The 14,133-nt window shown below is 41.7% G+C and overlaps 1 protein-coding gene across 12 annotated transcripts in view; it reads right to left on the reverse strand.

Annotated features, from left to right (window-relative positions):
* KMT2C (lysine methyltransferase 2C) overlaps positions 1 to 14,133 on the reverse strand; it is a 200,506-nt gene that overhangs the window by 8,376 nt on the left and 177,997 nt on the right. For 8 of the 12 annotated variants that reach the window (XM_035318876.1, XM_035318874.1, XM_035318873.1 and 5 more), the window contains 10 exons: positions 9,472 to 11,184; positions 7,857 to 8,069; positions 7,228 to 7,392; positions 5,842 to 5,983; positions 4,947 to 5,094; positions 3,986 to 4,164; positions 3,719 to 3,873; positions 3,286 to 3,538; positions 2,595 to 2,734; positions 936 to 1,040 (listed from right to left, as the gene is read on the reverse strand). In XM_035318876.1, coding sequence (XP_035174767.1) covers positions 936 to 1,040; positions 2,595 to 2,734; positions 3,286 to 3,538; positions 3,719 to 3,873; positions 3,986 to 4,164; positions 4,947 to 5,094; positions 5,842 to 5,983; positions 7,228 to 7,392; positions 7,857 to 8,069; positions 9,472 to 11,184 — 3,213 coding nt within the window. Of the gene's footprint in view, positions 1 to 935; positions 1,041 to 2,594; positions 2,735 to 3,172; positions 3,202 to 3,258; positions 3,539 to 3,718; positions 3,874 to 3,985; positions 4,165 to 4,946; positions 5,095 to 5,841; positions 5,984 to 7,227; positions 7,393 to 7,856; positions 8,070 to 9,471; positions 11,185 to 14,133 lie in introns of those variants that run through there. The other 4 variants (XM_035318870.1, XM_035318881.1, XM_035318871.1 and 1 more) reach the window with 3 other exon arrangements.

The following is a 14,133-nucleotide window of genomic DNA, read 5'->3' on the forward strand; positions in this document are numbered from 1 at the left end:
AGTTAAAAGTTTTTGAACGTTTTTATCTATGAGAAAATAAAACCCGCCGTTATTTAGTCCTGAATGGAGACTGTTTCATTTAAATGATGAAATGGATGAATTTAAGTGTTCTTGTAAGATTTTGTTATTATTAACTATAATTTGAGAATGTACTCGAAGGCCTGCTAACCTTACAGTGGCACCACCCTGAACCTCACAGATTTAACCCATTACATTCATTTGAAGCTGAAAGCACCCGGACAAAGCAAGAAAAAAGGCCCTGTGCAGAAGTGCTGAGTTTCTCCAAGTTGCTGTACATCCCTAACAGCGTCGGTAGGTAGAGAACTGAAGTGTCCTCTTCTGGACATTCATCCTATCCCCCACCTGGGAAAAATCCATGGCCTAAGTTCAATTTAAGTTGACCAAGTTTTTAAGAAACCATTTGTCCAGTAATTACAAGCTAATTTTCCTTGTCACTGTCAGTCAGCAGCCTCTTTATTATTGCTTTGGTAATTAATGCTTTAAAATGGCAACTTCAGCCAAGTAAAGTAACTGAATAAGATTATTTTTTTCTGATGCATTAAGAAAATACAAATGTTTTGTAAACTTGCCATTCAGATGTTTGCACAGATGTAAGACTTTTACTGTATGTAAGCCAAATCAAAACGCAGAAAATAACTCCTAAAGAGGTATCTGTGGTTTCTAACAATGCCCAGACAACCTTAACCCATGGACTACTTTTCTGAGATCGCATCTTCAAAGCCTGTGAGGACAGCACAAGATGGCTCGTGTTCTGACCTGTACCTCGGTTAGACAGAAGGCTGTGCAAATATGAATGTTATTTCATGCTGACGGTTCAGAATTTCAACGTCTGATCCCCCCACCCCATTTCTGTTTCTCAAAAAATAGCTGCAGTCATCTCTGCCTGCTAGGATTTACCAGCATTTGATACTTACTTTGTTCTCGGAGTTTTTTGCCTGCACTGCTGCTGAATAAAGAACAAAGCAGTTGTTGCTACAGAATACAACGTCCTTCATTTTATCAGGCCCTTCTTGGGGATCCTGGGGATCAAACATGGAAGCTTATCAGAAGTGCAGTTTAACACCATTCTTCACATACTAAGTGTAATGAAACAAGTCTTCCAATCTGGCTAGAAACTGTCTACCTCTTTATTTGTAGAACATTTGGGAAGTAACGAGTGCTACTGTGATATAAAAATACTTGATTATTTGACAGATAACACCACCTACAACCCTGTTCTTCAGCGTTTCTTCACAGAAATTTTCTGCCTTTAACAGAAGTTTAACGATCAAAATAAAACTTTCTAATACCATGCACCCATCTGCTCCACAGGCACACGTGCAAAGTAAAAATGCATTTTCTTTTATCTTTAGATGACAAAAGAACATCTCATTTTAGGCTAGTCAAAGGCAGTTCAAACTGTTTTATCTCCTGATCCATCTGCAAAACATTACTGGGAATTCAGTGCTTTTCTGACTACATGAACCCATTAATTTTATACATAAATTTTGACTTTATACCTTGTTGCATAATCATCTAAATCTTATTCAAACAAACAGCAATGGTACTTTTTTACTGAATTACAGTTCCCCGTGCAATACTCCGTATTTTCATATGACTGTAACGAGCAGCCTGGGATTCTGTTTACACAAAAACCAATATAAAATACAAGACATTGAGACTGAAGACTGCTTCTTGCTCAGGAAGAGTAAAAGTACTGTTGCTGCTATAGTGCTTTAAGTACAAATACAGGCTGGGCAGGGAATGGATTGAAAGCAGCCCTGAGGAGAAGGACCTGGGGGTGTTGGTGGATGAGAAACTCAACATGAGCAAGCAGTATTCATGCACAGCCCAGAAAGCCAGCCGTGTCCTGGGCCGCACCAACACAGCGTGGGCAGCAGGGCAGGGAGGGGATTGTCCCCCTCTGCTCTGCTCTTGTGAGACCCCACCTGGAGCCTGTGCTCAGCTCTGGGGCCCAGCACCAGAAGGACAGAGACCTGTTGGGGTGAGTCCAGAGGAGGGCTATGAAGGTAATCCAGGGGCTGGAGCATCTGTCCTATCAGGACACGCTCAACAACCCCCACTCTCTCAGCCCACAGAAGAGAAGGCTCCGTGGTGACCTTATAGCAACGTTGCAGTACCTACAGGGGGCTACAGGCAGCCTGGGCTGGTGGCAGGGGTCCCTGCCTGTGGCTAAGGGTTGGAATTAGATGATCTTTAAGGTCCCTTCCAACCCAAACCACTCTGTGATTCCATGGAATGACTGTGAAGCGGCCTTACAAATAGGCTCTTTTTGAATTCTTAAGGTCCCTAAAGTGGTTGTGGAAGGAGAGCAGCAGCACAATTTAGGAGGCCGCCATTTATGAGGCCTCTTTCATGACATTTACTGAAATACAGTTTACACAACTTTGACATTTGTTATTTGCACTACAAATGTGCTTGAACGTCCCATCCTGATTTAGGACTCTCAGAAAAAGGGAGACTACGAGGAAACTAGGAAGCAGTTATCAGTTGGAACATTACACAGCAGTCTTTGTTACCTGCATTTGCTTACTGACCATTACATGCAAGAAACTTGACTTCCACTGCAGTACCTGTTTATGGAAAGGCAGGTCTTTGAAGGACTTGCGCACACCACTACCAAGAACCACCACTTTGCAATGAGAGCACCATCGAGGTCTCAGTGCTGAGCTTTCTGCAATGTTTTGACCATGATCCTTATAGCCAGCTATACCTAGAAAACAACAAAGTCTGTTAGAAGCCATAGCAGATTATATATGATTTATGAGAAGACACAGCATTCTTCAGTGGCTTAGAGGAGTAGCATCCTCCTGGATAGGGGACTGAAGCAAGCTTTAAACTAGGTCCTGATGGGGAAATTGTTTAAACCAGACCAAAAGCACCTGTGTGAACAAGGCAAAAATAAATTATTGTATATGAAATAATTAGAACAATAGAGCAATACATCCTTAAAGACTTGCATAAATTTTTCCAGCACAGTAACAATCTTCTAGAACAATGGAATTAAAAACAGACCAGACAACATTAATAATGTTGGGTACTACTGGAAGAAATATCTCACTGCCAGTGAAGTGCGTAACAAAATGGAAGTCAAAGCTGGATCAGGACGTTAGCATCAGGAGCAGGTCTGCATGACTACATTAGTATTATTTAGAATGAAAATCAACTAATTATAGAGCATGAATTAATAAAATCGGCATGCATTAATACTAACTCAATTAGAATTCTGGCACTGCAGATTTAGAAGCACCGATGCCCACTTACCATTGCTGCTTGCAGGAAATGGCACGTTGGGTTGCTTCAGCCCGTAAGGCCCCGAGATCCTGGCAGGTCCCATGGGCCCTGCCTGAGGACCCTGAAGCAGTAAGTGCTGCCTGTACTCCATAGATGGGTTCACCCTGTGACTGTTGGCTGCTGCCATGGAGGATGGGACATCTGGAGCATTACTAACCTCGTAACTGTTGGGAATTCGGACGTGCAGCAGGTTGGAGAAGGCCGCCACAACGTTACTAATATTCTAAAAACAGTAATAAGAACACAGCTTTGTTTACATCAGACAGGCAGCAAGGCAGAAGTAACACAAATTATTAGAAGATTACAACAATTGTTTAATTTTACTATTCTATAACCCCCTTCAGATCCATTATTTGAAGAATATATAAATAAAATACAACAGAAGTTAACAGGCTTCTTTTACCTCAGCAGCTGTGGGATGTAATGTAATTGCTACAGATATAAGGCCAGATTTAGGACCATTCTGGGATGGACCAAGCTGAGAGGCAAAGAAGCCAGAACCAGGTAGTGCTCCAGAACCAGGTTCTGACTTTATGTAATTCCTTTTGGCTTCTGAACCTGAAAATAAAACCAAATATCCTAGGTTAAACTTGCATGCATATGAATGAAAACAAATAAAAGAGAATAAAAGAAAGACTAGTTCTAATCGTTCATTCTGCTGCAGTCTCACCTTTTCCAGTACTGCTAGGTAGGATGGGAATGATGGGAGATGGTACAGGTTCTGGGTTCTCTTCCTTCACGACTGACAGGTCTGGATACCTACTTATTTCCATTCCCACCACACTTTCAGGAGAGGAAGAAGGAACAAAGCTGTCAGGAGTGTCCCTGTCCTCACAGTGATCTTGAACCCTGGAACAAAACCCAAAAAAAAGCTATTTTGGAAGCAGTCAACAAACATTTGGAGAGCCAATGTTATAAACTGTGACAGGGAATTATCATGAACTTGCTGCTAGTTATGAAGTGGGATTATGTGGTAGGCCATTAATTCTGGCTAACACTCCATTGCACAAGGTGGGTTCTTGGGGAAGACAAAGAAAAAGAGGCACCAGCAATGCCCTGGCTCCTTTACAGAACCATCTGCTCCCCATGGCTCCATCCACCTGAGTAAAGATCAGTATTTAATACTTAAATTTTCTCGTTAAACTTAATTCCCCAGTCCATCTTCCCTCACGCCAATATTTGGTTAGGCAGGTCAAAGGACAAGAAAAGGCAAGATCTTTGTAGGGAGACTCCTGTTCCAGCAAGCATGTCTCACACAGTAACTGAAACTGAATAGAGCAGGGGAGTTTTCAGGCTGTCTGACAACTTGCACCATTCTGCTGTCATCACCATGTTCCTCCATGAAAAATATCTGTTTATATATTTTTCTTTCACTTTTAATAGGGCAAGGTAACGAATTTTTAGTAACATAACAGGACACGGAGTGTAGCAAAGGCAAAAGCCACCTTTTTCACTGCACTGCTCGCTCACGCATGAATGCTAGGAGCTAACTGGAACAAACAACCCTACTGTGCACTGTCTGCCGTGCACAATGCATTTTGTTTCTTCACACCTCCACAGTCTCATCTCCTACTGAGAGTTTGCAGAATCTGTTCCAAACACGTTATTTAAAGATGTCAGGGAAAACCTACCTTAACTCCTCCTGATTGTTGTGAGGTGGTGTTGGAAGCGAAGCAGGAACATCCACAGTTTTAGGGCCCTGAGCCATTGCTCTTACTAATAAATCGTCTTGTGGTCTGAAAGGTAACTGGAACTGCTTTGGTCCCAGAGCTTTGGTAACTACAATCAGAGAAAGACAGCACAATGAGACATCTGTACAGCCCTTCCTATTGATCTGCATTCTGAAGTACTGGCGGCTCCCAGATACAACCAAGGCATTAACAGCAGATGGTAACACAGCTCTCAGCCATTTGTAGTTGAAAAAAAATTTGACTGCTCATGATTAATCTCCATGCTTTAAAAAAATAAATAAATAAGCAAATTTTGAGCAAAAAGGCTTGGCACTTCTGAGCGTGCCTTCTGCCAATGTAGGAGTATTTTTGTTTTACTTGAAGTCAACAACTTTTTAACAATGAAAGAGAAAAGTCTGGAAAGAAGAATTTTATTACTGAACAGTGCTCAGGAAAAGGCAGTATGAAGTTTTACTTAACAGAAAGCAATTTCAGTTGATCAAATTACAAGCATTAGGAACACATAGATAAAGTGTGCTGAGGACACTTTTCAAGGAGACTGCTCACTCAGCTAACTGGTTAGTACTTTGTAGTGGCCATAATAATCTGATCTTAAAGTTTTCTTTTTAATTTCTTTAGAGTACTTCTAGATCTCGTTTTTGAAAGGGAAAGGAAAAACCTCATCATTTGACATTACTACTGGTGTAAAATAAATCTAGATAATAGTGCTTATGATCTTTAAAGAGGGGCTAGCCATATTGTTTTTATAAAAGAAGACCAAGAAGCATCCCAGTTATCTATTTGGTAATTTGCTACAAACTTGACTCATTATGGAAACAGTATGTATTAATCTTACCATCATGACCTCCTAACATACCAGCCTTGCCAGCAAGTTCTTCAGTGGTTGCAAAGCCATTTACCAACTTCTGGCATGCCACAGGAGGTGGCGTGGGCGGAAGAGAGGCTGGGGGTGTTGGAGGATTACTCAGATTGTTCTGCTGCAGGAGAGTAAAAAACTGTAAATTAGCAGTGAAGCACAGGGTGAAAACTTGCCTTGTTCTAGTACGAGATAATGTAACCCACTCAGTTATTTTCACACCCAGAGATAGCACTGAAACACAGATAGATAATTCTCAAATCTGTGACCACATACATGGAAGTATCCACTATTGAACATATGTTTTGCCCTTCTTCTGTCAATGATACTATGAGAGAAATATTGTTTGCATGAGAAGTATACATTACAGAAAGAAAGGATAAATCATTTACACAAAAGCACAGAGAGCATTTGTATGAACTGCTTGGGATCTGCACCAAGTTCCTACAGTTTAAGCAAAGGTCTGATCTTAAGACTGAGAGAACTAAACCACGGTGAACCTCCTTCACCACCAGTAATACTTTACTCTTTTCTCACAAAAAAGGAAGTTAGCTCACATTTAGCACAGGATGAGCTTCCACGGAAGCAGTTACCATGGAGAAGCATACTCTGCAAGTCCACGCTCCTAGCTACTTCTCAGTAGCTTACTTAACTGACCTTATTTTAGACAAAAATTAAATGAGAACTTCAACATCTATCCTTGTGGCAGTCATACATACAAAGCAAATAAATGCCATCGCTTTTGACCACAGCAACCGCATCTGCGAGGTCTCATTCTCAGCTCAGTACACTTCTTTTAAGGCTGGAGTAAATATCACTTTTTTGATCATTTACTTAAGTTTTATACTGGGGTGGCTGGGCATCAGATTTGATTCTCTCTGTTCACTGTCTTGCTGTATCCTGATATTGCTATTCTGATCTCAGAGATTTCAGTTCTGTGGGTTATTAGCTGATCAACAAATGGTCTATTTTGTTCAGAGTTCTTAGTTAGGGCTTAGTGGACAAATGAGAACAAGTCTATTTCCAATTTAATTCACATTAAGAAATGCTTTAGTGCTTTCAACGACTTTGCAAAGTACTGGGAATTCAGCCTTTTCTGCTCCATGAAACTGTAATTACAATTTTCACTATTTAGCATCCATTTGTAAATGGAATACTTCTGAATTTGTTTACTACAATTTCTCGAACTGATTTCCACTATCAGAGGGTAAAACAATCTCTGTTTCAACACTGAACAGCCCATTTTGTGTAACAAGAGAGTTTTTTTCTGGTTTCATAAAGGGCGCAAAATACAACCAAGCCGCAGCAATAATGAGAACGTTTCTCCCAGAGAGCCCACAGTGGAAACCTAGATTAAAGCTGTACCTTGTAGATGAGCTGGGAGTAGTAATCTGAAGCTCCATCAAGGGTGGCACTACCAAAACTTCCTACAAGTCGATTTCCACCATTTAGCTGGCCACTGCCATAAGGAAGGAAGTGTGCAAAGCTCACTCCAATTATAGGTTCCATCAAAGGCAGGAGAGAAAGCTGCTGTATTAAAAGTAAAGAAAAACGTTAGAAATGAGTCTAACTATAAAACGAAAGCATCACAGATATCCTATCATTAGTAGAGTACTTTTTATTCTTTTTCTTTTTTATTTTTTTCAAGGGAATTCACCCACTCACAGACAATTGCCTCAACCATAGGCCCCTCTGCTTGTTCAGGAAGATGGTCCCCAGGCCACCGGAGCCACAACGCCCAGCTCTATGGCAGCTCAGCCAGAGCTGCTGCCAGAGCAGACAGGAATTCCATGGCTTTGAGACTAATGAATGCTGCCAAGTCAGGAGATATTCCAAACCAGAATAAATCCAAACCTTAAATGTCCCCGTTTTGTTAAGTTTTAATGTTCTCCACCCTGTACTCAAAATTCATCTTCGTTAACCACTTCATTTTCATCATGAGAAAGCCACTCCTTAAAGCTCCTCGATGAGTTACCCAGGCTCTGTATACCTACTTGCTTGAGCTGGATGAATGTATCAGCGTTAGGGTAAATCGCTTGTTTTTCTTCTTCCTCTTTTTTTCTTTTCTTGGACCGAGGAGCCGCCTTCTCCCCCGTCCTCTGAGTTCGCTTATTTCTCTGTTTCTTGGTTTCATGTCCCACATCTGTTCTCTGAAGCTGGCTGTTACTACACCCAAATGCACCTTGCATCTGGTTTCCTGGAGTTTGCTGGTATAAAGTAAGAAAGAGAAGCAGAATTTTTGACGTTTTAATATACAGTTCATTCAAATTTATCGCACAACAGTCTAAAGAACACGCACAGTAATATATCTCATTGATAACAAACCGAATTTATGGTTTGTTTACTTTACTGTCTTGCTGGCAACTGCAACTGCTGCACTGTCCCTGCGCGCAGAATTATGGCTTACCATTAACACCACTGACGTCTGAAAACATCATTAAAACTCACGGAGCAGAAACATATTCTTCTGAATACCCACTAAAATAAAGTCACGTGCGCATGCAGCCGTAGAGATTTTCATGCGAGGATAATAAAAGGGAAACTCGGTTACAGAAAAAAAAGGCGTGTAAGTTAGTGTAATACAAACGTCTGTGGAGTTCAGAACAGGAACAGCATTGTGAAATGGTTCTGCTCTGTACCATTCCATTAAATACTTTTAGTATTGATTTGCAAAGCCATCCTTCATATAAAAGGATAGCTGTGGAAAAACAATCAGAATGGGACTTGGTAATGCAACAGATGGTGTCACGCCAAGAGAAAGTCTAATTTCTTTGTAGCAATTATTATTCTAAGCAGCTCTGTACAATCCCTAGCAGAAGGACTCTTGCAACTATTCCTGGCATATATGTTTTAACCGGGGATCTTTAACACTTACCTAAGTTACTTGCTGCTCACTATTACATTTATACATTAATACAAATGTATATACAAATGTGTAACGTATTACATTAATACGAAGAATTAAAATAAAAGTAATTGGAGAAATATTATGTAGAACAAAAATCCAGCAATTTCAGGAGATTTAACCATTTCACGCTTTTGATAAAAATCCTAGAAAATCCCTTAAAATTAAAGGGAGTACAGGATTTTCACTGGCAACAAATGAGCATGGGTTTGGGTTCATTCACAGACCACTGCCGATGGGCAGCTGAAGGTGTATGAAACCCAGCCCCACACCTCTGTAAAGCTCATCCTGTACTCGACAAAAGGGGAGTCACAAAGCCACATACAGACATACAGTATGATGTACAGGAACATCCTGGAATGTAATTGAGTCATGCTGTAAATTTGTGCCTTAATCTTAGTGCATATTAGGAAGTGGCATGTTTTAAGATGGCTATCCACAGGGGAAAAAAAAAAAGTTTTTTGCATATTAATGATTTCTGAATACACTCATCTGTGAAGTCACTCGGTTTTGCTCTTTTTGTAACATAGATGATTTTACACAGGGAGAAAAGATAGAAATGGAGGTAAAAAATCCTTAAATCGGTTTATTCCACCCTTGTGCAGGTACGTTACCTTCCTGCACATTTTCAAGAACATTTGCAGTGAAGACACAAACTAGCCTTTGTTGGTTATTGTTGCACAACAAAGCAGTAACATGCTCACCGCTCCTTCAGGTGGAGTCTGCTTCTCTGTTAACTTCTTATCCCCAGCAGTCTCGTCTTCTGTTCGACAGCTGTTCTCTGATTTCTGATTTAGAAGAGATGTGGATTTTTTGTTTTTAAGCAGGTGTTTCAGCAGTTCGTTCCCTGACTCCCCTTTTGCTGCTGGAACGCTAGCCGGCTGGGCTGGACTCTGAGCTGAAGAGGCAGGCTGTGACGTGACCTTATCTTCTTCCACCTTAACACTGCTTTGATTTTCTGTTTTAGGCTCAGCTTGACCTGAGCATTGATCAGTTTCTGCCTTTTCTAGTTTAACTTCTTGAATGCTGGTAGATGTGTCTGTTTTATCCTTTTCGGTCTCCGTAGTTACACTTGGCTGTTTCTGTGGCAAACTGCTGCTGGGGAGCTTACTTTCCAGCTCTGGAGAGGTCTGGCTCTCTGCTGCGTTTGATGTTGATGGACCTGTTAACTCCGCTGACTCTTGCTCATCCTGATGACGTGTAAGTTCGCTGGGGGTGTTAACTGTGGGGGTGGAGGTAGAATCAGAAATGGTTGGAGTTGACGGTGCAGTAATGTCTGAATGGGGAGTTGAGGGGGCTTTTATTGACTCAGCGTCATCGTCCTTTTTCTTTTTTCGTGTCCTTTTCTTTTTGCCTTTCTCTTCTGGAATTATGTCAGAATACAGCTGTATGAGGGACTGGCTTGAGCCAGGGAAGTTTGTTGCCTGGGGCACACTAGTGTCCGAACCACACGGGGCACCACTACTGAGTGCTGTAGATGAAGGTACTGTAGATGAAGGTACCGAAGAAGCAAATGGAGGCCTGACTTGGTTCTGTGTGAACGTGGCCCCAGGAAGATTCCCATGAGCTTGTTTTACATTATGGAAATTGGGGGCTCCGCCTGGAACAGCAGATCCATCGGGTCCAAAAGCTGTAGGTCCCACTGGCCTTCGCTCACTGCTTTGCATGAAATTTGTGGCGGGAGGTGAGTTCACAGGACCCTGCTGCAGCATTTGTCCCATTTGTTGCTGCTGATGCTGTGGAGACTGCTGAAGAGGGCGTGGAGTTTGTATGAAATCACAAGGCAGATCAGAATTAAAGAAAGGTATCTGCGATAAGGATGCTCTGTTATTTAATTCAGACCCCATCATACCATGCTGTTCTAGTTCCATTCTCTGCTGCAAAGCCCTCTGCCGATCTACCTCCTGCATAAGCTGAATGCGTTGCCGTTCCTGTTGCTCTCGTAAACGCTCCTTTCTTTCCCGCTCTTGAAAACTTTCACTAAAAGGGTTGTTGTCATCGAACTCCACCCTCGGTGGTGGCCCCGACTGTGCAGTTGCATTTGGACCAGGCACGGGAGTTGGTGTACCAGGAGTAATTGGCAACGGTGTCATTGGAGGCTGCATCCTTGCTGGATTAATGGAAATATGACTCGCAGGGGCATTTGCAGATTGCCATCCCGATAAATTTGGCATTCTGGTTGGGTTGGGCTGCCCCGGGATCACCACTGCATGCTGCTGATGTTGGAGCTGTTGTGCCACCATGGGGAAGTTCTGCTGATTCATCGCTGGTGACGTTCCTCCGGGAACCATTGGTGGTTGAGGCTGGACTCCTGGCATGATGGCGTGGGGTGCCATTCCACACTGCTGCTGCTGCTGCTGCTGCTTGATTCGATATTCCTCAATTAGTTCTGCATGCTCCTTCTGCTGCTTTCGAATCTGTAAATTTAAAAAGTCATTACTCATCTCTGACATGTACCAACTACGTGACGTATCAGATAACATCCAGTAGAAAATTAAGCTTACGTGAAAATAGCACTTCTGCATAGTCTGATTTTCTCTCCCTTCCTAAGGTTAAATACCTTTATTTAATTAGGAATACCATCCACCCCCAAAATTTAGAAAAAATAACAGTGCCTAATAGTTACAATTACATACCAAGATGGCACTGTGCTACAGAACAGACAAAGCTAAAATCAAAGCGATCCTTGTACAAATCTTTGCATCCATGTATAGAATAGCTATAGCTGGGAACAGACAGGAAGATGGAAACAGTGAGGTGGATGATGTACACACATCAATTTATTTCTTTCTTTTAAAGAAACAGCTGAAAAGAAAAAGTTTGCAGGATAACGGTGATTCCCAAACGTCACCCAGCAGAGAAAAAGACAACTGCTGCTTGAGAACTTTTAATTTAAAGATGAGAATACACTGGCCGTGGACACTAAAAGTTAAGTAGTTTATTTTTTATGGCAAATGGGAGAAGCCGATGAAAGGATATGACAGTGCCACCAGGATGAGAGAGGGTATTTCAGAAACACAAATAGATAGCTAAGTACACTGCTGTCCAAGAAAATCAAAGGACCTGTAAACCACTGCTTTGTAACATACGGATGATGGAATCTCTCTTTTCCGTTTGTTAGACTGCAACTTCTGCAACTTCCATTTGCTATCTGTACTGATAGGAAAAGTCCGTAACATAACCAAAAATGTTTCAAAGTGCTCCCTTCATCTGGTGCAAAAGATACACTAGAAAGCTCAGGACAACAGAGATATTACAGGAACGTTCCAGAATGTGGAACAGATGCACCCAAAGGGCTATTTACAGAGCAACCTCAGGTCCAAGATAACTTACGAGATCTGGCTTGGCACTGGTACTGCCAGACAAACAGAAAGCCACCAACTGGATCCATCTGCATTGCACAGCCCAGTGCCCCAGGACTTCTCAGCTGTTCCACAGCCCTGTGTTGGCTCAGTACAATTAAACAAGGAGGCATCCAAACCACTATGCCCTCCCAGAATGTGCGGTGGCAACGAGCCCCGTGCCTGTACTTGGACGTGGATGAGACCTCGCAGGACCAGCACCTGCACAGAGCAACCCAGTGAGTCTACCAGAGTGGTGGAGAATGACGCGGAGCTTATTAGCACAGGCACCGCGCCACACCAAAGCAGTCAGACTGCCCTGGCCGTAGAAGCAATGTGGTTGTGGCTGCAGGGCTCCGTGCCTGAGCTAATACAGTAACTGTCAGACAAAAGCTCACATTGCACCGAGTCAGCTCCAGTTTCTCTGCCTGTGACCAGCACAAGCATTTGAGAGCTTTTTCCTCTATGCATATATTATTTTCCCTTTTCCAAAAGGGACAGAAAATTGATTATAGAAAAAGAACTTGATCTGGTTTGAAAGAGTAATAAATTGCTTCAAACAGGACCTTGAAAACACACTTCAGTAAGAATTTATGTAAGGTCCATCCAGGTATATAAGAAACTGCTGTTTAGGATCTGGATGACTGGTCTAAACCCATGCTTGAATGGGAGTACGGGACATTTTCCAGCCGTATCTGAAACTTAAGTTTAAAACTGAAGAATAGAAGAACCTTAATTACAAGGCACTAAATGACTCTGCCAGCATTATCATCATTAGCTGTTGCTCTGACATAACTCCACTGCAAGACAAGGCTGAAGTATGTATGATAGAGATTGGCTGAGGTGAATATTTTTGTGTTTATTCTACTTGTCATTTATTGTGGAAGGGAAAGAAAGGAAAAGGAAGGAATGACAGACGTAATTATCTGCATCATCCCTCTTCCACGCAGCGAAAAGACAAGCCAACAAATAGTCCATCCAATGCATACTTTCTCTTGAGGCAACACAGGAGCAAGAACCTGGAGTCAGATATAACTTAGGACTTCATTCCAAGCAGCCTGCTGCCAATTTTTTACCTCATATTAATGAAAGATAATTCTAAAGCATTTAAATATTTGGCAGATCTATCTGTTCCTGACAACAAAAAGATTCCCCACCCATACAGTGAGGAAACATCATGCCAGATAATTTCTACATGACGTCTTGAGGAACATAGCATTTTATACTGTTGGCCAAACCATAAATTTATCAAAGCAATCACAGGCTTAACTTTAATCTCACTTACTATAATTACAGTTACAAGATGCAGCAAGTGAAATTCCAACTGAATATAAAGAAAGAAAAAAACCACAGTGAAAGTGGTTACACATTGGAACAGGGGCCCAGAGAGGCTGGGAAATCTTTGCTTTTGGAGACTTATCAAAACTTGGGTGACATGGCCTTGAGTAACCTGATCTACCCACGGAGCTAGTCCTCCACTGATCAGGAGACTCAGCTAGATGACCTCCAGATATCCCTTTGACCTTTACTATTCTACAATACAGTAACAGACAACGCACTGGTGATTAGTGTCTAAGAACCAGACAGATGATAAAACTAGGCTAGCATTAAAGGTATAATGAGGAGAGATTTTCAAACAGTAACATTTAACTGGCATATAACCAAGTTACTGATTACATAAGGACATCTGAAAAAGCCAGTTAAAAAATTCATTCAATGCTGAAACAAGACCCTAGATGCTCAGACTTCCTTCCTTTGCAATTTCCATCTTTCATTTGTGCTTTTCGTGGCTCTAGGAACTCGCTGTAAATCACCCTGCTAAAAAAATTCTCTTCTTCCCAAAGTACTAAAATAGCTTTTTGTTGTAATTCTTGCTCTAGCACGTTCCCCTACAACTCCAGTGTCACTGGTGACCCAGAGTAATGCTGCTACACACACAACCTGTGATAAGGAATGGATCCTTCCAAATAAGCTCCGCTATATTTAAGCGTTTCAATTCATGTTTTAGCAGATTTAAAGAAGAGT

This window comes from Oxyura jamaicensis, chromosome 2 (assembly GCF_011077185.1).
Source record: "Oxyura jamaicensis isolate SHBP4307 breed ruddy duck chromosome 2, BPBGC_Ojam_1.0, whole genome shotgun sequence".
Taxonomy (NCBI): domain Eukaryota; kingdom Metazoa; phylum Chordata; class Aves; order Anseriformes; family Anatidae; genus Oxyura; species Oxyura jamaicensis.